This window comes from Mytilus galloprovincialis, chromosome 6 (assembly GCF_965363235.1).
Source record: "Mytilus galloprovincialis chromosome 6, xbMytGall1.hap1.1, whole genome shotgun sequence".
Classification (NCBI taxonomy): Eukaryota; Metazoa; Mollusca; class Bivalvia; order Mytilida; family Mytilidae; genus Mytilus; species Mytilus galloprovincialis.
Genome location: NC_134843.1, coordinates 88030765 through 88056141, shown reverse-complemented (window position 1 = coordinate 88056141; position 25377 = coordinate 88030765). Strand labels below are relative to the sequence as shown.

Genomic DNA, 25377 nt, shown 5'->3' with positions numbered 1-25377 from the left:
TTTGTTAAGTATGATGTAGTATGATATATGACATGAAAATGTTTGAAAAGTCTTAAATCTATTTACAGAACATGGGATACATCATACCTAATTACTACTTAGTTTGATCATATTCTAGTCATTTTCATCTTTCATAAAACTGCTGAAAATTACTAGAAACAGTAATGTATTGATTTTTGTTGTTGTTGTGAAATATAATAGATTTAATTTATAAGTACCTGTTAGTTATGATTGATGTATGTTTTTTTTTATTGCATTGCTGTAGTTTCTATTAATAAAATGTGCTGAGATGTAATTTCGTCTCCTTATTGTATCCTGCTTCAGAAAATAAAGAAATGCAAAAATAATAATATAACTTGTATTTCTGGCCATCTGTTTTAATAAGGGAGACAATGTTATCTTTTGTACTATTTCCCTTTGAGTTTACTTTCATATATTTTATAAATCATGGACAGGACTTGATACTCTATAAATATTAGGCAATGACAACATAAATCAGAGCAGCAACATCATGCAACTTCATTCATACAATCCATAACAACTATCACAACATTTTGTACATGTAAAAAAAATTTACTAACTATTTCAAATTATTTCATATTCACAACATAAAAAAACAAAGTTAAGAAAATTTGCTCAAAAATTAGGTATAAACAAGCATTCTGTGGAGTATTGCATGGCAATACATAGTTTCCTACCGGTAAAATATTTCATTGAATTATAACAAATTTTCTGATCTATAACTTGTTAGGGTGTAAACCATAAAACAAATACCAATTCAATATCTTCAAGCATGTCCAAGGAACATTTCTCTGCACAAAATCATCAGACTGGAACAAGATTCCAACTTCAGCTGTAACTTGTCATGATAAAACTATATATAAAAAAGAAGATGTGGTATGATTGCCAATGAGACAACTATCCACAAAAGACCAAAATGAAACAGACATTAACAACTATAGGTTACAGTATGGCCTTCAACAATGAGCAAAGCCCATACTGCATAGTCAGCTATAAATATATATACCAATTATCAAATCAATATCTTCAAGAATGACGAAAAAAATGTGGAAAACTGATTCGGCAGACTGAAGGATGGACAGACAGACAGAGGGAGTGTTAACCTAAAGACCCATTCGTTACTATTTACTTGTGCCATAAAAATAAAAGCTTAGTTGACTAAAAACTGTCTATTGAAAAAAAAAATCTTGCCTCATGACTATTAAATATGATGTAAACTTATTAGTTCCTGATTTCAATTTCACAAAGTATAACTGTGTGCATGAACTTTTGACATCTGACCTTTGTGATAAATATTGAAGATAATATTGCCATGGTGATCACATTTTATAGTTTAATTATACTTACTTCAACCAAGGGTTTCCTTCTCTTCATTGGGATCATGTGATAAGACTTTTTGTATCCATTTTGTAGACAAAAGTTTTGTCCTAAATTTGGCTGAACCTTTCACTTTATTTAAAAAAAAGATATTACAATCCTCACAAATATGACACTTTGTTCAGTTTGTTGTCCAGTACTACAATTATTTCATTCTGAAATAAGATATGATATTTGAGCTGATGGAGTATGATGTATCAAAAAACAAATTACCATCATCTTCTTTGTTATGTAAGTACCTTGCAAGGTCCTCATGCCAGTCAGACAGTTATCACTTGACCTCGACCTCATTTCAAGGATTAGTAAACAAGGTTAAGGCCATATCTCAGATACTATAAGCAATAGATCTCCTATATTTGTTTTGGTCTGTTTTTATGCCCCACCTACGATAGTAGAGGGGCATTATGTTTTCTGGTCTGTGCCTCCGTTCGTCCGTCCGTCGTACCGTCCGTCCGTCTGTGCCTCTGTTCGTCTGTCCGGTTAAAGTTTTTGGTCGAGGTAGTTTTTGATGAAGCTGAAGTCCAATCAACTTGAAACTTAATACACATGTTCCCCATGATATGATCTTTCTAATTTTAATGCAAAATTATAGTTTTGACCCCAATTTCATGGTCCACTGAACATAGAAAATGATAGTGCAAAGTTCAGGTTAAAGTTTTTGGTCAAGGTAGTTTTTGATGAAGTTAAAGTTACATCAACTTGAAACTTAGTACACATGTTCCTTATGATATGATCTTTCTAATTTTAATTCCAAATTAAAGTTTTGACCCCAATTTCACGGTCCACTGAACATAGAAAATGATAGTGGGAGTGGGGTATCCGTGTACTATGGACACATTCTTGTTCTAATACTGAATGCAATAGGTCTACAATATTTGGTGTATGCAATGATTGTAAGTTTTACATGTCCAACGGGCAGATGTCATCTGACCTTGACCTTATTTTCATGGTTCAGTGATTATAGTTAAGTTTTTGTGTTTTGGTCTGTATGAAAATATTTTACAATATACATGTCAGTCTGGTATGTTTTATTTGACCTTGACCTCATTCTCATGTTCCATTGCTCAATCTTAATTTTTCCTGGTTTAGTTTGTTGTCGAGCCTGCAACTTTTGTTGCAGAAAGCTCGACATAGGGATAGTGATCTGGCTTTATATTTTAGAAGGTGGAAGACCTGGATGCTTCATACTTTGTATATAGATGCTTCATGTTACGAAGTTTCCATCAGTCACATGTCCAATGTCCTTGACCTCATTTTCATGGTTCAGTGACCACTTGAAAATAAAGTTCAAATTTTTTGTAATGTTGAATTCTCTCTTATTATAAGTAATAGGATAACTATATTTCATATGTGCGTACCTTGCAAGGTCCTCATGTCTGTCAGACAGTTCTCACTTGACCTCGACCTCATTTCATGGATCAGTGAACAAGGTTAAGTTTTGGTGGTCAAGTCCATATCTCAGATACTATAAGCAATAGGGCTAGTATATTCGGTGTATGGAAGGACTGTAAGGTGTACATGTCCAACTGGCAGGTGTCATCTGACCTTGACCTCATTTTCATTGTTCATTGGTTATAGTGAAATTTTTGTGTTTTGGTCTGTTTTTCTCATACTATATGCAATAGGTCTACTATATTTGTTGTATGGAATGATTGTAAGGTGTATATGTCTAGCAGGCAGATGTCATGTGACCTTGACCTTATTTTCATGGTTCAGTGGTCAAAGTTAAGTTTTTGAGTTTTGGTCTTTTTATCTAATACTATATGCCATAGGTCAACTATATTTGGTGTATGGAAATATTTTATGATCTTTATGTCAGTCGCGCAGGTTTTATTTGACCATGACCTCATTTTCATGGTTCATTGCACAGTGTTAAGTTTTTGTGTTTTGGTCTATTTTTCTTAAACTATAAGTAATGGGTCAACTATATATGTTGTATAGAAGCATTGTTAGCTGTACATGTCTGTCTGGCATGGTTCATCTGATATTGACCTCATTTTCATGGTTCATTGGTCTTTGTTTAGTTATCTTGGTTAATGTTAAGTTTATGTGACAGTTGTAATAAAGCTTAGCTTTATACTTAGGACTATCAACATAATATCAATGATTAGTATAGAAGGCGAGACATTTCAGTATGTGCACTCTTGTTTTTTTAAAAATATATGCAAAAGGTCAACTATATTAAAACATGTAATGATTGTTCAGTGTGCAGGTCTGTCTGGCAGCTTTCATCTGACCTTGGCCTAATATTCATGGTTCATTGATCAATGTTAAATTTTCTGGTTTATTTTGTTTCTTCCATGTGCAATAGGTTAACTCTATTTAAAGCATATTTGGTGTATTGAATGATTGTAAGGTGTACATGTTTTTCCAGTTTGGTTTATCTGACCTTGACCTCATTTTCTTGGATCGTGTTAAATTGATGTGATAGTTGTAGTAAACCTTTATATTTAGGACTATCAACATAATATCAATGGTTAGTAAAAAAGGTGAGACATTTCAGTGTGTGCAATCTTGTGTTGTTATGTTAAACCATTGTCAGAGGAAGGGGTAGCGTGCCTACAAACATGTAGAACCACACTGCATTATGTCTTGTCCTAAGACAATAACCGGTGAAGCAGTGGTTGTTGTTTGTTGATGTTTATCATTTCAAATCAGGCTGTTTGTTTTCTCCTTTGAATTGTTTAACATTTCAGGGCCTTTTATAGCTTGCAATGCGGATTGGGTTTTGCTCATTTTTGAAGTCATACAGTGACCTATAATTGCTTACATTCTAGTTCACTTGCTCTCTTGCGGAGAGTTTTCTCATTGGCAATCATACCACATTTACTTATTTTTATGTGGTCTATTGCCTTTGATCATTTACATAGTTAAAATTCGTAAGGGTTCTGCAGAACCTGGTGTCTCACATATTTTGCTGTTAATCGCAGGCTCAACAAATACAAGCAAAAAGATTAATGAAAATATTCCTCTCGATACTATCTTTTGATTGTAGGAAGCTACTGTCTAAGTTTTGTAAAACGCCAGGATAGTTTATGAAACTTATAAAAGTTCAATTTTGGACCCTTTAGACATCAATGTGGACAAATCTGATAACCAGGCCCAAACATCAAAAATCTAAATACATGGTTAGATTAAGCATATATCAAAGAACCCCATATATACAATTTTTGTTGAAATCAAACAAAGTTTAATTTTGGATCACAATTTGGACCAACTTAAAAACTGGGCCTATTATCAAAAATCTAAATACAGGTTTAGATTCAACATATTAAAGAACCCCAAGGATTCATTTTTTGTTGATATCAAACGAAGGTTAATTTTGGACCACAATTTGGACCAACTTGAAAACTGGGCCCATAATAAAAATTATAAGTACATGTTTAGATTCAGCATATCAAAAAACCACAGGCACTTGTCTCAGAAAAAAATTTCCTATATACCTTAATATAACACAAGGTACTTATAACTAAATTTTTTGAAAAATGACCCCCAGTCCCGAATTCCCGTTATTTTTCGATTTCTCGGTTGTCAAACCTACTTAAACTTAATATGCCGTAAATCTAAATTGATTTATCTACACAATGGTATATGACACGACTATCATTGTTGTCGGGATCATTATAGTGCCTAATAAGATTTTGTGAGGTAGACGAAATTGACCTTAAAACGATCGTGTTGACTTTTTGGGTCCCAACATAGGTAGATCGGACATATTTTGACGTTATATAATGACTTCTTTAGTTTGGGATTTATTGTAATTAGTATGTTCCTATGACACTGAAAAATGATATTTTTTTTGTAAGATTATAATATGTTTACCTGGCGTAGCCGTGCGTAAAATGTATGTTGGCATTTCTCTTCGAAAAATGACTTGTTGATTGGAATAAAACTTCTTATTTCTAAACTTTTTTCTGTTTTTCTCCGCAATTGCCTATTAAAAAATAATCTATCTACTGTGTATTTGGAGAAAATTGTGAAAATAGGAGAATTGGCAATTCTTACCTTCCGTACCTATACTTCCATTGATAAAACATAACATGGACTCATCCAGTGTCCAGTTTGAAGGTCATTTTACTTACTGTCACATTCATGCACGTTCTGATTTAACCAATAGTCATGTACGAAAAGCATAAACAGTTTGAAGGTAAACTAGTAATAATTTAATCCAATCAAATTCCGTAATCTTTCAATAACAATGACCGGTCCACATCAGAATAAGTAATAGGGGTAAACTGGGTAGGGAGAAAATGTAAGATATTCAAAGTTTATTTTTTTGCAATAACGAATAAAAATTTGTCAAACCAAAGTTTTGCTATCATTTCATAAACATGTCGTTGTGTGTTGGTACAGTTTTCGGAACTTTCATGTATGTATTTAAGGCAATACAAAGTTTGGGCTTCAAAAGTCCACATAATTATTGACTTTATACAGAAAATTCGTCCTTTTAAAACATAAAATGTTTCACAAACAACACGTGACTACAAAGTAAAATCATTTTTCAAAACACTGCAAACATTTTCATTACAATTGGTATAGTAGTATTGTCATAAAGTGCGTTTAATTGAACAGTGGTATAGCAAACATCGAATTCCCTCACAAAATCTTGTTAGGCACTATAGTAGCAGGTCTCAGAAGTCGGTCAACGGGATTTTTTTTGCATTCGTCTCAAACTTTGGCAACACCCAGCCCGCAGTGATTGAATTATTATAAAAATTATTAAAATAAAAACTGTCAGCTTCCCTCTGACTATAAATTATTATCTTTATTGTAAATTCTTTACAGATTATGTGAAACAAACCCAAATAAGTGTTTTTTGATGTCTGTCGAATGTGTCAGGAGTTTCTAATTTTAGAACTCAGATTTTCCCATTTTATTGACATCATTCAGACTCTCTCTGGACTTTACATCTCTATACCAGAACAGGAATGGACAGTAATCCCACCTATATTCAAGGAAGCCACTCCCGTTGTTCCTGTGACTGCGACCGTTTTCCCCCCTTTTTTTAGTTCTTGTTCTATAGTACAGACCAAATGGCTCTTCCCCGTTCCACTTTGCCCCAGAAGCAAAAGGTTATGACCATTTTTTACCTGATTCAATGCTATAAGCTGTTTGACATTCTTTTTGTTATGAAACACACGTGTACACAACGACACTAATGTAGAGTTATAAATTGACCAAAATTTCCCACATTTATTTTTAGCCAGACGATCGACCAATGAGAAACCAGTATAAAATTACATGCGGACTGGGTGTTGCCAAAGTTTGAGACGAATGCAAAAAAAATCCCGTTGACCGACTTCTGAGACCTGCTACTAATGATCCCGACAACAATGATAGTCGTGTCATATACCATTGTGTAGATAAATCAATTTAGATTTACGGCATATTAAGTTTAAGTAGGTTTGACAACCGAGAAATCGAAAAATAACGGGAATTCGGGACTGGGGTCATTTTTCAAAAAAATTAGTTAAGTACCTTGTGTTATATTAAGGTATATAGGAAATTTTTTTCTGAGACAAGTGCCTGTGCAAAAAACCCCAAGGATTAAATTTTTATTGAAATCAAACAAAGTTTAATTTTGGAAAACTGGGCCCATAATAAAAAATCTAAGTACATGTTTAGATTCAGCATATCAAAAAACCCCAAGAATTCAATTTTTGTTGAAATCAAACAAAGTTTAATTTTGGACCCCAATTTGGACCAACTTGAAAACTGGCCCAATAATCAAAAATCTAAGTACGTTTAGATTCAGCATATCAAAGAACCCCCAGAATTCAATTTTTGGTAAAATCAAACTTAGTTTAATTTTGGACCCTTTGGACCTTAATGTAGACCAATTTGAAAATTGGACCAAAATTAAGAATCTACATACACAGTTAGATTCAGCATATCAAAGAACCCCAATTATTCAATTTTTGATGAATTCAAACAAAGTTTAATTTTGGACCCTTTGAGCCCCTTATTCCTAAACTGTTGAGACCAAAACTCCCAAATTCAATCCTAACCTTCCTTTTATGGTCATAAATCTTGTGTTTAAATTTCATAGATTTCTATTTACTTATACTAAAGTTATGGTGCGAAAACCAAGAAAAATGCTTATTTGGGCCCCTTTTTGCCACCTAATTCCTATTCCTATTATATAAACTGTTGGGACCTCAACTCCCAAAATCAATCCCAACCTTCCTTTTGTGTTCATAAACCTTGTGTTTAAATTTCATTGATTTCTATTTACTTAAACTAGAGTTATTATGCGAAAACCAAGAATAATGCTTATTTGGGCCCTTTTTTGGCCCCTTATTCCTAAACTGTTAGGACCAAAACTTCCACTGGCAAAATCAATCCCAACCTTCCTTTAGTGGTCATAAACCTAGTGTCAAAATTTCATAGATTTCTATTTACTTAAACTAAAGTTATTGTGCGAAAACCAAGAAAATGCTTATTTGGGCCCTTTTTGGCCCCTAATTCCCAAACTGTCAGGATCAAAACTTCCAAAATCAGTCCCAACCTTCCTTTTATGGTCATAAACCTTGTATTTAAATTTCATAAATTTCTATTTACTTATACTAAAGTTATAGTTCGAAAACCAAAAGTCTTTGGACACCGACGACGATGACGACGCGAACGTGATACCAATACACGACCAACAAATTTTCAATTTTTGCGGTCGTATAAAAAGAACAAGCAGGATCCTTTTGGCATGTCAGTTTTCTAATGTTATTTATTCATTATTGATACCTTGTTTATTTGTCTGTACTTGTCAACAGATAAATAACTTTAGCCAATGCATGTGATGACTGGAAAAATAAATCTGCATGCTTCAGCAAAAATGACAGAGAAAATTAAAATACTAATTAAGATTTACAGGTTTTTCTCCATTTATTACAAAGTTGTATAACTTGAAATGAATATAACAACAGGTAAAGCCTTTGATGATCACATGAATAAACTTAAGAATGAATATATCTAAAGTTTGAATAATCTTCAGAAAATAAGGAAAGTTCTATAACATAATATAACTACACAAGTAAAAACAAAAAATAAAATGAATTATGAATAATACAATTCAGGTAGATTAAATATAAATTTATAAGTTAAAAAACGTTTCTTTTTTTTGGGAATTCTAGGTGTATGCAAAATAGGATTTCTATATAGAAATAACAGAAATAAAATATATAAGGATAAGTTACTTTAAAATGAATGAAATATAAATATTGATGATTTTGTGGTTCTATAGTGGTAAAATGTATTGTTTGTTTGTGATAAATCCTCATTACAATTAATCCATATAATTTGATGAAGTCAGTTTTATTGTTACAGGAAATTATCAGTAGATCCAATGAACCTCATATTTTTTATTTATGATATGAAGCCAGTTTTAACTTAACCCCTGCTATAGTGGTGACATAATAAAATAATCAGTTTAATTAGGTAGACTCTTCTCTCTCTAACACAACAACTAAATCAAGAACCAAGGATTCTTTACTTTTGGAAGAAGCATTTCAATAAAGATAACAATCAAAGGTCAAACAAAATATTTGATGTTATATAATTTTGGTATATATAAAAATTAGATCATGGTACTCTAAACATGTTCAATTTTATAAAAAGTGGTAGAGTGGGTGGCCCATATTCGCCATTGGCATATTTTTCACAGTTTTGCTTTTTTTTCTGTAAGATTTGTGTTTCTTTACCCAGTACTTGCCTAAATAGATTGTAAAGGTTGGTTGTAATGTTCAAACGGTTAATATTCCTCTTTAACCCATTTTCAAGGTTATTCGCATATATTAAGAAATATGCAGGTGTTTTTTAAATTTTTTGGGGCAATCTTGTGCAGTCTTAAAGTAAATATTTGTGAGAAATATTTTTTAGGAATGATCTCTTAAGCTTATTCATGTAATTACAAACATTCGTTTTTATAATATACCAGGATAATGAAGATGGTCATATCATACATTGCGACAAAATGTGTCCCCAATGGCACACGAACATCTTGATTTCTTCTTGAGTTTGCGTTCATTTTTAGAACAATTAACCAATGTTTTGAGGTTAATTCTTTTATCAAAATACATTTTTTTCATAAAGTATACTTTCTGAAACCTACATAAAAAGTACCGAATATTCGAATGTAGGTCAGATATAAGTGGAAATGAACGAAGTTTGTGGCAATTATGGGTCACTCATTCTACAGAATGAAAAATAAAGGTTACCAAAACTGAAATAAAATATTAATATGATGAAAGGTTTTCAGCAGTAATTAAGTATATGGTTACAATTTAACTATTGCACATTACATTTTGAAAAAAGTCTATTTATTGATCAAAATATAGCTTTTGTAAGTTTTAATTGTAACTGCAAGACATGGAACTTATCCCTTGAACAGTGGAGATAAATTTTGCTGAAATGAATAAACAACTCCTTGAAAATAAAAAACAGGATATTAATCCATTCTCAAAGTGCCAATTCCCTGGCTTTATTTGGAAAGTACTAGCCTAATTTTATCTTAAAATAATCTACTAATAGAACTACTTCATACTCAAAGTGCAAACGCACTGGCTTTATTTGGAAAGTACTAGCCTAACTTTATATTCAGATAATCTATTTATAGAACTTAAATATCACAACATCTTGGGTATAGCGTTCATTTTCTTTTTCATTTCTTCTGACATATCTTTTTCTTCTTCTCTTTCCTTGTATCCTTCGCTGTGCTGGTGTTTTCCTAGGATTTCTAACATAGCTTTAGATTCTGTGTCTTGTAAAACACTTTTTTGTTTCTAAAATATAGGAGGTGTATATCACAAATATTTTATACAGGGCCAAATAAGAGAAGCAATGACGTAAAATGTATCATCACACATTATAGCATGAAGATGTGATGCTTGATATCAAATTTCTGAAATTTTTGATTTATTATTACATGTACTGTGTTAAAAATGTCATTCATGGCCATAATGAAATGAAGTTATTGTGCTATTAATAGGGAAAAGGCATAACACAGCATGCTCACACAAAAGCCTGAAACCAAATTTCAGGAATTTCCCTTCAGTATTTTTTGCCACTTATCAGGTTGAGATTTGTAGTTCCTGAGATAATACAACAGTATTTTTATTGGATAAAAAGACAAGGGTCAAACAGCATAACCTTCATTTTGGTTATAATTATCAGGAGAGACCAACCATAACATTGGAACAATATAAAACACCAGTAATGAAAAATAAAGGCCACATCAATTTCTAAACTTAGTTACAGTCAATTATTAATACCTTTTCCTTATCTTCATCATCACTGTCCTCAGACTTTGGTTCTGGACCAACTGCCCATACTTCTACCATTTCTACAGTAAAGTCAGCAGATTTTGACAGCTGTGGGCTTCCATATGTTGTACATCTAGGCCCAGCTTTGCTATGACCATGATTAAAACTGTGGTCAATCCAAAACCCAAAATAGTTAAACTGACCTCCCATACCCTGCAAAAAATATGGAAATTTACTTCACAGAATTATCAATAAGAGACTTTTCATGATAGAAAATGATAATTTAATTTCATGGTGTCTAAACTTATAAAATTCACAACTTTCTGGTATTCACATGATTAGGACTACATTGCATTCACTGGTTACAGTATGTGTAAATTCAATTTTTAAAAGGAGGCAAAAATTAAAATTCATTACTGTGGATTTATTTATTTTCGTAGGTACCAATTTCGTTGGATTGAGGGAAAACTTTCATATTCGTGGATATTCAATTTCATGGTTTTGTCAAAGTCTGCATACATTCTTTAAGAAAATTAGTAATTTATTGAATATTTAAATTCGTTGTTCCCTTGAAATCCTCAAAAATTGATATCCAACACGTCCAACAAATATTAAAGTATCCACAGTACCAGTCGTGATGAAGAAGATATTGGTCACCTTATCTATAGGTTGTATTTCTGTAAATATCAACAATGCAATTTTCCAAAAGGATCTCCTTTAACGGCCAAAACTGTATCACTTTTACAATGAAGTTTTGAAAAAAAATATATCTTAAAATGGAAAGTTCATATGCACTACCATTTTTTTAAAGGTCAAAACATAGGGCTGTGAGGCATATTTTCAACAGTTATATGCCCCAGAGTTTAAACTAACACTAAATTTCTTAACTACCCCTACCTTGACTTTAAGATTACCACAGATTTCAATATGACCAATATGTATATGTATATTTATTGGTAACATTCCCAAGTTATGTCTCTATGAGATGAAACATAGAGATTATAAATTGGAACCAGTTTGTGCACAAAATTAATTATCTATGAGGAAACAGCTGTATTTACAAAGTGCAACCTATATCATTTAGATTATGTAACATGGGAAATTAAGGAAAAGTAACAAACCTGATACCTCTATCTTTCCATAATAGCATTTATTCTCAATAGTTATTGAGAAAAGTGTGCACAGTGGATTCTAAAAGCCAATAGCAAACTCAAATAATGATTTATTTTTGGGGAGGACCTTATGAATTCATAAAGGTGTTCGGACAAAAAACTAGAGGCTCTAAAGAGCCTGTGTGGCTCACCTTGGTCTATGTGAATATTAAACAAAGGACGCAGATGGATTCATGACAAAATTGTGTTTTGGTGATGGTGATGTGTTTGTAAATCTTACTTTACTGAACATTCTTGCTGCTTACAATTATCTCTATCTATAATGAACTTGGCCCAGTAGTTTCAGAGGAGAAGATTTTTGTAAAAGATAACTAAGATTTACGAAAAATGGCTCAAAATTGACTATAAAGGGCAATAACTCCTAAAGGGGTCAACTGACCATTTCAGTCATGTTGACTTATTTGTAAATCTTACTTTGCTGAACATTATTGCTGTTTACAGTTTATCTCTATCTATAATAATATTCAAGATAATAACCAAAAACAGCAAAATTTCCTTAAAATTACCAATTCAGGGGCAGCAACCCAACAACAGGTCGTCCGATTCATCTGAAAATTTCAGGGCAGATAGATCTTGACCTGATAATCAATTTTACTGCATGTCAGATTTGCTCTAAATGCTTTGGTTTTTGAGTTATAAGCCAAAAACTGAATTTTACCCCCTATGTTCTATTTTTAGCCGTGGCGGCCATCTTGGTTGGTTGACCAGGTCACGCCACACATTTTTTAAACTAGATACCCCAATGATGATTGTGGCCAAGTTTGGTTTAATTTGGCCCAGTGGTTTCAGAGGAGAAGATTTTTGTAATAGATTACTAAGATTTATGAAAAATGGTTAAAAATTGACTATAAAGGGCAATAACTCCTAAAGGGGTCAACTGACCATTTCAGTCATGTTGACTTATTTGTAAATCTTACTTTGCTGAACATTATTGCTGTTTACAGTTTATCTTTATCTATAATAATATTCAAGATAAATAACCAAAAACAGCAAAATTTCCTTAAAATTATCAATTCAGGGGCAGCAACCCAACAACAGGTTGTCCAATTCATCTGTAAATTTCAGGGTTGATAGATCTTGACCTGATAATCAATTTTACTACGTGTCAGATTTGCTCTAAATGCTTTGGTTTTTGAGTTATAAGCCAAAAACTGAATTTTACCCCTATGTTCTATTTTTAGCTGTGGCGGCCATCTTGGTTGGTTGGCCACACATTTTTTAAACTAGATACCCCAATTGTGATTGTGGCCAAGTTTGGTTTAATTTGGCCCAGTAGTTTCAGAGAAGAAGATTTTTGTAAAAGATTACTAAGATTTACGAAAAATGGTTCAAAATTGACTATAAAGGGCAATAACTCCTAAAGGGGTCAACTGACAATTTCGGTCATGTTGACTTATTTGTAAATCTTACTTTGCTGAACATTATTGCTGTTTACAGTTTATCTCTATCTATAATAATATTCAAGATAATAACCAAAAACAGCAAAATTTCCTTAAAATTACCAATTCAGGGGCAGCAACCCAACAACAGGTTGTCCGATTCATCTGAAAATTGCAGGGCAGATTGATCTTGACCTGATAAACAATTTTACCCCCACGTCAAATTTGCTTTAAATGCTTTGATTTTTGAGTTATAAGCCAAAAACTGCATTTTACCCCTATGTTCTATTTTTAGCCATGGTGGCCATCTTGGTTGGTTGGCCGGGTCACGCCACACATTTTTTAAACTAGATACCCCAATGATGATTGTGGCCAAGTTTGGTTTAAATTTGGCCCAGTAGTTTCAGAGGAGAAGATTTTTGTAAAAGTTAACGACGAGGGACGACGACGACGGACGACGGACGCCAGACGCAAAGTGATGGGAAAAGCTCACTTGGCCCTTCGGGCCAGGTGAGCTAAAAATATGTCTTTATCTAAATCATATTTGTGAAAATCATTTTTGCCGTCTTCTTAAGTTCTAATATTAGCTACCTACCAAACCATTGGGTAAAGTTTCTTGGCCTTGATTTAAATACATAAAGTTGTCATTGTAACCTGTAGTTGTGTATACACCATACTGTGGAGTTATTGTAAATAGGAAACAGTCTGCAGATCCTGTAATCAGATAATAAATAAAGATCTTGAAATACTCAGGATTCATTATTATTCGGGGTATACCAATTTTCACATGTATTTTGTAATCTAGAGGCTCTAAAAAGCCTGTGTCGCTCACCTGTATTTACTGATATAAAATAAGGTTAAAATCATAATTTATAGGATTAGATATCATTAGATACTATAATAATATCTAAGACAATAGCAAAAAACAGCAAAATTTCCATAAAATTACTAACTCAGGGGCAGCAACCCAACAACTGGTTGTCAGATTGGTCTGAATATTTCAGGGCAGATATATCTAAATCTAAGGAACATTTTTGCCACCTGTCAGATGTGCTCTAAATGCTTCAGTTTCAGATATAAACCAAAAACTGCATTTTACCATATGTACTATTTTTAGCCATGTCTGCCATCTTGGTTCACAGGCAGGGTCATCGGACACATTTTTAAACTAGATACTCTTATGATGATTTTGGACAAATTTGGTTACATTTTGTCTTAGTAGTTTCAGAGGAGAAGATTTTGTAAAAGATTACAAAAATTTACGAAAAATTGGTAAAATTGACTATAAAGGGCAATAACTCCTGAAGGGATCAACTGACCATTTTGGTCATTTGACTTGTTTGTAGATCTTACTTTGCTGAACATTATTGCTGTTTACAGTTTATCTTTATCTATAATAATATTCAAGATAATAACCAACTAGAGGCTCTTAAGAGCCTGTGTCGCTCACCTTGGTCTATGTGAATATTAAACACAGGACACAGATGGATTCATGAAAAAATTGTGTTTTGGTGATGGTGATGTGTTTGTAGATCTTACTTTACTAAACATTCTTGCTGCTTACAATTATCTCTATCTATAACAGTACTTTCTGTGGAAATTTTATGAAAATTGTTAAAAATTGACTATGAAGGGCAATAACTCCTTAGGGGGTCAATTGACCATTTTGGTCATGTTTGACTTATTTTTAGGTCTTACTTTGCTGTACATTATTGCTGTTTACAGTTTATCTCTATCTATAATAATATTCAAGATAATAACAAAAAACAGCAAAATTTCCTTAAAATTACCAATTCAGGGGCAGGAACCTAACAACCGGTTATCTGATTAATCTGAAAATTCCAGGGCAGAAAGCTCTTGACCTGATCAACAATTTGACTTCCTGTCAGATTTGCTCTAAATGGTTTGGTTTTTGAGTTATAAGCCAAAAACTGCATTTTACCCCTATAATCTATTTTTAGCCATGGCTGCCATCTTGGTTTGTTGGCCAAGTTACCGGACACATTTTTTAAACTAGATACCCCAATGATGATTATGGCCAAGTTTGGTTTAATTTGGCCCAGTAGTTTCAGAGGAGAAGATTTTTCTAAAAGATTACTAAGATTTACGAAAAATGGTTAAAAATTGACTATAAAGGGCAATAACTCCTAAAGAGGTCAACTGACCATTTTGGTCATGTTGACTTATTTGTAGATCTTTCTTTGCTGAACATTATTGATGTTTACAGTTTATCTCTATCTATAATAATATTCAAGATAATAACCAAAAATGGCAAAATTTCTTTAAAAATTACCAATTGGGGGACAGCAGCCCAACAACAGATTGTCTGAGTCTTCTGAAAATTTCAGGGCAGATAGATGTTGACTTGATAAACAATTTTAACCCATGTCAGATTTGCTCTAAATGCTTTTGGTTTCAGAGATATAAGCCAAAATCTACATTTTACCCCATGTTCTATTTTTAGCCATGGTGGCCATCTTGGTTGGTTGGCTGGGTCACCGGACACATTTTTAGCTCACCTGGCCCAAAGGGTCAAGTGAGCTTTTCTCATCACTTGGCGTCCTTTGTCCTTCCTCGTCGTCGTCTGTTAACTTTCACAAAAATCTTCTCCTCTGAAACTACTGGGCCAAATTTAACCAAACTTAGCCACAATCATCATTGAGGTATCTATTTTTAAAAATGTGTCCGGTGACCCGGCCAGCCAACCAAGATTGCCACCATGGCTAAAAATAGAACATAGGGGTAAAATGTAGATTTTGGTTTTATAACTCTGAAATCAAAGCATTTAGAGCAACCGGTTGTTGGGTTGCTGCCCCTGAATTGGTAATTTTAAGGAAATTTTTCCGTTTTGGTTATTAGCTTGAATATTATTATGGATAGAGATAAACTGTAAACAGCAATAATGTAAAGCAAATTAAGACCTACAAAGAAGTTATGATGAGCAAAATGGTCAATTGACCCCTTAAGGAGTTATTATTCTTTATAGTCAATATCTAATAATTTTCATAAATTTTGTAAATTTTGGTAAATTTTTACAAAATGTTTTTCTCTGTTACTAATGGGCAAAGTTCATTATAGATATAGATAATTGTACATTAACTACTGGGCAAAGTGCATTTTAGTTGACATATTGTTAACAGCAAGAGTGTTCAATAAAGTGATATCTACAAACACATCAACATCACCAAAACACAATTTTGTCATGAATCCATCTGTGTCCTTTGTTTAATATGCACATAGACCAAGGTGGGCGACACAGGCTCTTTTTTAGAGCCTCTAGTTTAAACTTCATATCCCAATGATGATTGTGGCCAAGTTTGGTTTAATTTGGCCAAGTAGTTTCAGAGGAGATTTTTGTAAAAGTTACCGACAACGGACGACGACGACGGACGTAAAGTGATGAGGAAAGCTCACTTGGCCCTTCGGGCCAGGTGAGCTATAAAGATGAACCATAAATGGTAATGTTTAATGAAGAACTAGTTTGTATACAGACTGTAGCTAAACCTAGAAATAAAATCTAAATCTAAAGTCAGAAGCCTGTATTTCAATGGTTGTTGTTGTCTTCATTCAATATTTGTTTATGTTATTTACTTAAATAAGACCATTATATTTATCTTTTCAAACATTCAAGCTAACTTCCACATCTGATAAATTCTGATAAAAACCTCACATTGTTAACCCACAAATTTTAAATCAGAGTCATAATATTTTTGTGGAAAAGTAAAGATTGGTTTCCGCTCACCATAAAACTTTGGTCCTAACTCCCAGCCTTGACTAGAATATCCACCAAATATATACCCGTCTTTGTCTTTAACAATTATAATAGAAGGTCCCTTGTTAACAATATGACCAACAAGTTGTGAAAAACTGTCACCATTCAAAGAATTACAAAACAAAAGTCTCCATTCAGATGTCAAATGTTTAGGTAAGTTATAATTATTAAGATAAACCAATGCATTTCTGTCTAGTATTGTTGATATTGGTAAAGTCTTTGATTTTGTTATCACAGGTACATGTACAGATGAATGGAGAACATCTTTCCTCGCATGTTCCTGCAAAATTTTATAAAGCATGAAAAAAGTTTATAATTTAAACACTACAGTACATGTACTTGCAATGCATTCTATAAATGTGAATGCAGGCAAGCCTTGTAGACACAAAATGACTTTGACTTCATTAAAATAACTTCATAAAGAAGATATTCTTGATTTCTTGCAAAAATAGGGTTATTTAGGAACATCTGACTAAAGTGACACTAAGTACAAGTGTTCCCCAAAACAATTGTGTGTTTCTGAATAGAAATAAACAAAATAAATTTACTGTGTGAATAACTGTTGGTGCAATGACTGTGCTCTTAATTATAGATTTTTCAGTTCTTGATTGACACAAAAGGGGAATAAACTCTATTTTAGAATCAATGTGTTAATGCCAAAGGACAAATTCCAGATTGATATGCTCTTTTATTATAACCAGTTTGTTTGTAACTGAGTATGAATATATGTAAGGCTTAAATTAAAATATTGTTTGTTTGCAGTTTACCGACCGACCCTTGAAAATCCTCCCGACTGTGAAAATTTTATTGCTTTAAATTTGAAGAATTTTTTTTTAATACTTCTATTGACGCGATCCGGAACTTTGGGTCCTTTCCGGAAATGATTTAAAGTCTGGGTCAATTACGCATTTCAAGTTCGGTTTTTCTTAGCTTCCCGTCAAGCGTTCATGTGACCATTTAATGATAAAGCACATGGAAATTGTTTACAGGTATGCATGAAGTCACGGAGGAGTACTTTACGCTGTCGTCTCGTGTCAATTTTAAGACAGATAACAAACAAAAAAGTTTATTAGTAAACTGTTTATACAGATTCAGGCACATGTAATGATGTGTGATGATATCATTGACGATGATGCAGCGGATATTCATAACTGACACGATAACCATTCTGTCTCAAACAAATCGGGTACAGAATCTGTGGAGCCTGACTTTATGGAACCAATTTCAGTGGTTAAATAATTCGACAGCAGCTTGAAGTATGGCATATTTTTTACAAATCGTTGTGAAGACGACAAAGATGAAACCACTCCTCCGTGACTTAAATCTTCATGGATATCTGTAAACAGGCCTGTACGCAGGAAGGGCTCATTTGAAATGTTAATGGATATAGATCATGCCAAACCAATAAGAAGCAACCCTAACTACACAAAGATGTAGAGAAAATGAATGGTTAGCTTGAAAAATAAATATACTCTCTCTATATTAAATCTATCTTCGATTGCAATGAGTATGCACCTTTAGGATAAGGGGGGCTGCCCCACTCATTGCAATTATTCTCTTTCTTACAATATTAAATATACCCAAACTGTGTGGCCTGTGTGAATTCAATTAAAACATGTCCTTAGGAGCTATGCCGCCAATTTTTTTTATGCATTAAAAACATTTCAGTACAGACCATTTACTTTTAATCGGGTGCTATGGATTTCACCCCAAACTTTAGATTTCTTTGGTTTTCATTAAAGCCTGGCAAAAATATAACCTTATCACATATAATCAAATATTATTAGAAATATGAAAACAGTCGAATGTCTTAATACTTTTTTTTCAAGTTGCCTTTTTTTCAATTGAGGAAGATTCAATGGTTATTTTTTTTTATTAAAAATACACTCTTTAATACATTGTCTTATAAATGATAAATCTTTAATGAAAATGCTTTACTCATGAAAACATTCTAGTCAAGAAGCATACATGTCTGAATATATTTCTTTAAAACAGTTCTAGTCATAATGACATTCCTTGTTTATAAGTGTTCCAGTATTTAATAATTATACCATATTTTATGTCATAAATTGGATAATGACACTATGTTAAAGTTTCAGTTTTGGTTAAAAAGTTTTTTATCTGAAAATGCCTGTTCATTTGATGTTGGTTTTCAACATGTCCAGTGTTTGTTGTTTTAAAATGTTTTTTTTTCACAAGAAACTTGGTTTAGTATGTGACGTCACATTTTTTTAATTACGTTGACGCCTGGACTGATTCGGGTGTGTCTATTCTGTGTTAAACTTTAATAGCATTATGTATTCGGGTTTAGTTTTCTGTAATTAGTTAATACTTCAGTTTCATTATGTATATCTCTTTCATATTCATTTGTTAAAATTTACTGTTTGCAATAGCATGAATTGTTCTATATAATAAGGATGTTCTTATCCCGGGCATAAAAACAATGCCGTATTTGGCAAAACCTTTTCAACTTTTTATCTTCAGTGCTGTACAACTTTGTACCTTTTTCACTTTCGATCTTTTATATCTGGGCGTTATGTATTCGGGTTTAGTTTTCTGTAATTAGTTAATACTTCAGTTTCTTTATGTATATCTCTTTCATATTCATTTGATAAAATTTACTGTTTGCAATAGCATGAATTGTTCTATATAATAAGAATGTTCTTATCCCGGGCATAAAAACAATGCCGTATTTGGCGAAACCTTTTCAACTTTTGATCTTCAGTGTTGTACAACTTTGTACTTTTTTCACTTTCGATCTTTTATATCTGGGCGTCACTTGTAAGTCTTGTGTGGACAAGGCGCGTTTTTGGCGTATTGAATTTTAAACCTGATGCTTTTTGTTATCTATTAATCATGTTTTTCTTTGTCTAATATGTTCTATTAATTTGTATTGTAGTCCTGTAATATTATGTTGTCATTTCAATGTTATATTTAACTTTGCCATTAAAGTGCGAGGTTTGGCATGCCACAAAACCAGGTTCAACCCACCACTTTTATTCCCCTTTAAAAGTGTCCTGTACCAAGTCAGGAAGATGGCCATTGTTATATTATTGTTCGTTTCTGTGTGTGTTGCATTTTAACGTTGAGTCGTTTGTGTTTTCTCTTATTTTTGAGAAATTGAGATAAGACGTGGCACGGTACTTGTCTATCCCAAATTCATGTATTTGGTTTTCATGTTATATTTGTTATTCTCGTGGTGTTTTGTCTGATGTTTGGTCCGTTTCTGTGTGTGTTACGTTTCGGTGTTATGTCGTTGTTCTCCTCTTATATTTAATGCGTTTCCCTCGGTTTTAGTTTGTTACCCCGATTTTGTTTTTTGTCCATGGATTTATGAGTTTTGAACAGCGGTATACTACTGTTGCCTTTATTTAGTGTAACTGCTTGTTTAAACTGTATTTTGGCTGATAAAATAAAATATTTTTCCTACCTACCGACCCTTCAGTCTGAAGGTACAGTCGGAAAACTGCAAACAAACATATTTTTAAGGTTGGCCTAATAAGGATAATTTTATATTCAAATGAAAGAAAATTTTAAAGGCAATGATAATGTATTAGTATATGTCACCAAAATTAAGCTTTGTCAATAAAAAATTTCTTTCAAATTGCACTATATGGGATATTTGATATAATTCTTGAATTTTTTAAATACACAGAGTATTGCTTGAACAATTCAACATGGCTCAAATATATACAAGAAAAATGATGCAAAAACATGGAAGTGTTCTATAATTATTACTTGCGACAATTTTGTTGTTCGAAGACTTAATTTTTTTATTGTTGAAAGAAATGAATATATTGAGTTACCTCCCATTCACTAAGTTACAAAAACTAAGAGTAAAATTAAGTTGAATCCCTCATTTGTGACCTTTTTTTTTCATCAGATAACAAAAATCCACAGAAAAACATGCATTTAAAATATAGAAATACAAACTGGTTTATGTCATAATATTAACTGAAATTTAATAAAATATGCAATAAGTCTAAAAAATAATAAAATCTATAAGAATATACAAGTTAACAAATCATTTATTTGATCGGATTTGTTTTTTGGTGTTTTAACACTGCTTTTAAGCACCACATTTAAGCTTTTTCTAGATGGTCAGTTTTTATTGGTAGAGGAATGCCGGAGTTCCTGGAGAAAATTTGTGTAAATTTATTATTTCACTGAATTTCCATTATTTTATGATTGTTTAAACACTTAAAAAGTTTTATTGTACAACAAAACTGCAATGTTTTTTTTCTCGAGTACATGTACATAGATTCAACATTGAAGAGACAGTTTGAAATACATTTGATATAATGACTAATTAGCTCCCAAATCCTCACTAAAAATTTACAAGGACAACATATGCACTTTACAATTTCTATTTTACCTCATCCAAACAAAAAGTGTTGAGGAAAACCACATCTAATATCCAGATCATCATAGATGTCTTTGTTAACCATTCTTCTATATCTATCACAGTAAAACATGTGTCTTTAGGAACGCATAATGTGGGAACAGCTAACTTTTTACTTATTCCTAAAAATAGCATACAGCTATATGTTTAAGTTATAATCAACATTTCTGCCGGAACATTCATTTTTAGTTACAATAGCAATATTTTTCACTCTTCTTAGCAATCATGTTGAAGACATTTTGTCAATACTTGACATACAATGACAAAATGTTTTTTTAATAATTTATTTAAATATAAATTATTACATTGATACAGGTGGATTATCGGATTTATCCAATTGAGATAGCTAAATTATCATTTTTAAAGTCTGAGCGCCCTGGCGAGATGATTAAGAGCTTGATATATTGCAAAGACATCAGTCTATCATTGAAGCCATGGCCAAGTATTCACCAAGAGATTTTTGTTTGTTTTACAGTGTTTCTGCAAGTCTATTAATTCTGGGTATTGAAATTTGTTTTAACTGACTGTTTTGTGTATTGAGCTTGTATATTTATTTGTAAGATCAATATGTGACACTTTAAGGTAGATAGGGTGTCTTCCTCCATCTTGGATTTTGAAATACTAGAAAACAAGGTCTAGATCTTTGATGAAATGTGCAAATTTTTATAGTAGTAGGTAATTCATGTATAAGAATTTTCAATATAATATAGAAAATGCCATGTTTGATCATATTTATGATTGTATTTTACAAAAATAAGATTTTTTTTGTTTGATTCATTTTTTTCCAACTTTGTCAAATAAGGGGAGGCAACTCAAATGTAAGGGCAGATAATCCAGATAGTGTTACTTTTACAATAGAATGTGTTAGGAATTTACCCATTTTTACATGTAGCAAGAAAACGAGTCCGGTGACCCCATTTTTTCTTTTTCTTATCTGAAAGCATAATATTGAAGCTATCTTCTCATATTTTATCTCAAAATTCTATGGTGTGGTTTGCGTTTTATGGCGGAAAAATGGGTTTTCCATGCATAATCTATACAAAATCTTGACAATTTTGAACAACCTGTAGCGTGAAAATAAGTCTGGTGACCCATTCTTTATATTAATGTTTTTAAACAAGCAGGATATGAAATACATTTTGGCAAATTATTAAAAGATTCTATGGATTATAATTTAGACACCCCATCTACCTTAATAAAATAATCTTTATCTTTATCTTTACATGTACCCCTCATCATCATGTTGAAATCTAGATAAGTTTGGGTTTTTTTACTTGCCAGGTTGGTGTCTAATTAATACATACCCCACATCCTATATTTATAAATAGTTAATTTCAAGTTACATTCATAATGGCAAAATATTTTCAGATTTCAGAACATTTTCAACATTTATCAAATATGAATTTGGACTGGTAATTTAAATTCTCATACCAAAAAGGTAAATAGTATTTGCTTAAGATTGTGTTTCCAATTTAAAATTTCACCTTTAGTATAGAGTTCAAAAAACAAACTCAGAACAAATCTTTCTGTGCCTTGTTCTTTGTAATCTGTCGTCTGCCAATACTTCCATTGTGGTAAATCTTTTATTATTTTCTGGAACCCTAACACAAACTCATAAACTGTCTGAAAGTAAAGAAATGTGTCATACAAAAATTAAATATTATAAAAAAATATAAAATTATATTGTAATCTGTATAAGAAACATAAATTTATATTAATGGGGGAACATGAGATCAGTTTCTGAGGCTGCTGTTGCTTAACTATCACCATGTTCCTAATCCTTTACCACCAAACATTATGGGTGCATCAGATACCATAAAAACATAAACAAAAATACAAGAATGTGTCCCAAGTACACGGATGCCCCATCTGCACTATCATTTTCTATGTTCAGTGGACCGTGAAAATGGGATAAAATCTCTAATTTGGCATTAAAATAAGAAAGATCATATCATAGGGAACATGTTTACTAAGTTTCAAGTTGATTAATGGACTTGAACTTCATCAAAAACTACCTTGACCAAAAACTTTAACCTGAAGCGGGACAGACGGACGGATGAACAGAAGATCGAACGGACAAACGAACAGACAAACGAACGGACTGACAGACGCACAGACCAGAAAACATAATGCCCATAAATGGGGGTTTAATTTTGACATTACCTAACCTGCTAATCTGAATAAATCAGTTCCTTTATTTGATCTCTCCTTAGTACTTGTTAATGTAGCCATCTTAGAACATTTGAACATAATACTGAATTCTTTATTACTCTCAACTTAAAAACATTAAAACAAATGATGTAATTTTGCCTTACATGGATTAATCAATACCTAAGACTTATATTTATACCTACTTGATATAAATTCTGAGCATTAACTGTGTCATCTTTGGGACTGCTCAAGTGAAATAAAATGTTGGATTTATCTGTTACTGTACCCCTGGCTGTTCTCTCCAAAAATAATTCAAAGGTCCAATGTGAAAAAGCTACATGTCCTTTAACTTTTTCTTTATGACTGTGTTTCAGATGTTCAAAAATTCTGTTAGATAATGTTGCAGGAATGAATCTCAATGGTTTCTGAAAAGGAAATAAATAATTCAGTGTCAGATTGGGGAAAAAATCTTACTTGAAAAATTACTTTATTACTCTTTGGTCAAGTAATAAGTAAATGATATTTTGTTTTAATCATTTACATGTGCATGTATTCATCCCTTTTCTCAATATGCTGATGTATATTTTATGCCTAACAAATGCACAAATGATGTAATATAACTTTGTCCATGTACATGTAATTTTCGGATGTAAGGTTTCGGACAACATTTTCATAATATACTTACATGTATGGAGGGAAAAATGAATATTATCAACCTTATAACTGTTTTGACAGCCCAAAATTCCTTCACCAGATGATAACCGGAAGTATCCTGTATTTGTTTCTAAAGTTCAATGGCACTCCTTAACTGCTTGCAGCTTTGATTAAATTTCAGATATTTGACAGTTGTCATATTCCTGGTTTCTTCCCGAATTTCCTAAAATTTTGATCATGGTTGTTTGGTTTAGTAAATCAATTATGACCATTTTTAATTTTAGTCGATGGACATCCAGAAATATCAGCTAACAAGAGTCATTTTAAGGCAGGATTAAAACCATGATGATATACATGATCTTGCAAACTAGTGTTCTTTTTTGGGAAAACTCCAAAAGTTTGACCTAGCTTACAATGCATATTCTTCATTTTTTGTCACAAATTATGTCCTTAGTGACTCATGATTTGGTTGTCATTCATAAAATATATTGGAAATTCTAGATGTCAACTTCCTAAGAAGACTGCAATTTAAAAAGTTTTAAGCTGGTGGTTTTTAAATCAAGGAAAAGTATATGAGTGAACAGTTGCACATGTTTGAGTGTGGTAATGGGGTTACCTTCATGATGAATAACAGTTAAAAAAAATTGCGAAATGACGTTTATAACGATAAATTTTGGTGCATGACGTTAAAATGTGCACTTTCTTTCAGACAATAGGAAAATCCATTGACTTTGACGAATCGTGTTATTTTTTTCCCAAAAATAACGGTAACGATAATTATTTGACTTGACACCAGTATGAAGAATCACGATAAGGATGTTTTGAAGATCACGGTAAAATTTAAACCAATTTGACGCTAACAGTAGCCGCAAATTACCGTTTGACTGCTGACGGTAAAGGGCATTACTTACCCTCATGTTTCTTATTGTAATGACAAGTCACATGCATATATTGCATATTTGCATTGTCATGTTTGTAATAATTATAATAAATCAGAATACAGTCAATCATAATCATTCAAAATATTTATTCAGATTAAAGTTTACCTGATTTACTAATAAATCGTAATGTTTTTTAACATATGTTTGTTCAGTATCATTAAAAATTCTTTTCTCTGCTTTGCTCTCTCCACCACCCATAACTTATAATGTAAAGAAAAAATCAGAGGAATTCCGAAAAATAATAACATGACCTT

At 32.2% G+C, this 25377-nt stretch overlaps 1 protein-coding gene across 1 annotated transcript; it reads right to left on the bottom strand.

The window, feature by feature from the left end:
* Positions 1-8258: 8258 nt before the first annotated feature.
* LOC143080611 (MTOR-associated protein MEAK7-like) lies at positions 8259-25362 on the bottom strand. The gene is made up of 8 exons (XM_076256535.1): positions 25229-25362; positions 23732-23953; positions 22862-23000; positions 21351-21499; positions 16946-17255; positions 13799-13917; positions 10662-10865; positions 8259-10172 (listed from the first exon to the last, which is right to left on the bottom strand). Exons 1-8 carry the CDS (start codon positions 25319-25321, stop codon positions 10017-10019), a joined length of 1392 nt encoding a protein of 463 aa, XP_076112650.1. The 5' UTR covers positions 25322-25362; the 3' UTR covers positions 8259-10016.
* Positions 25363-25377: the final 15 nt, after the last annotated feature.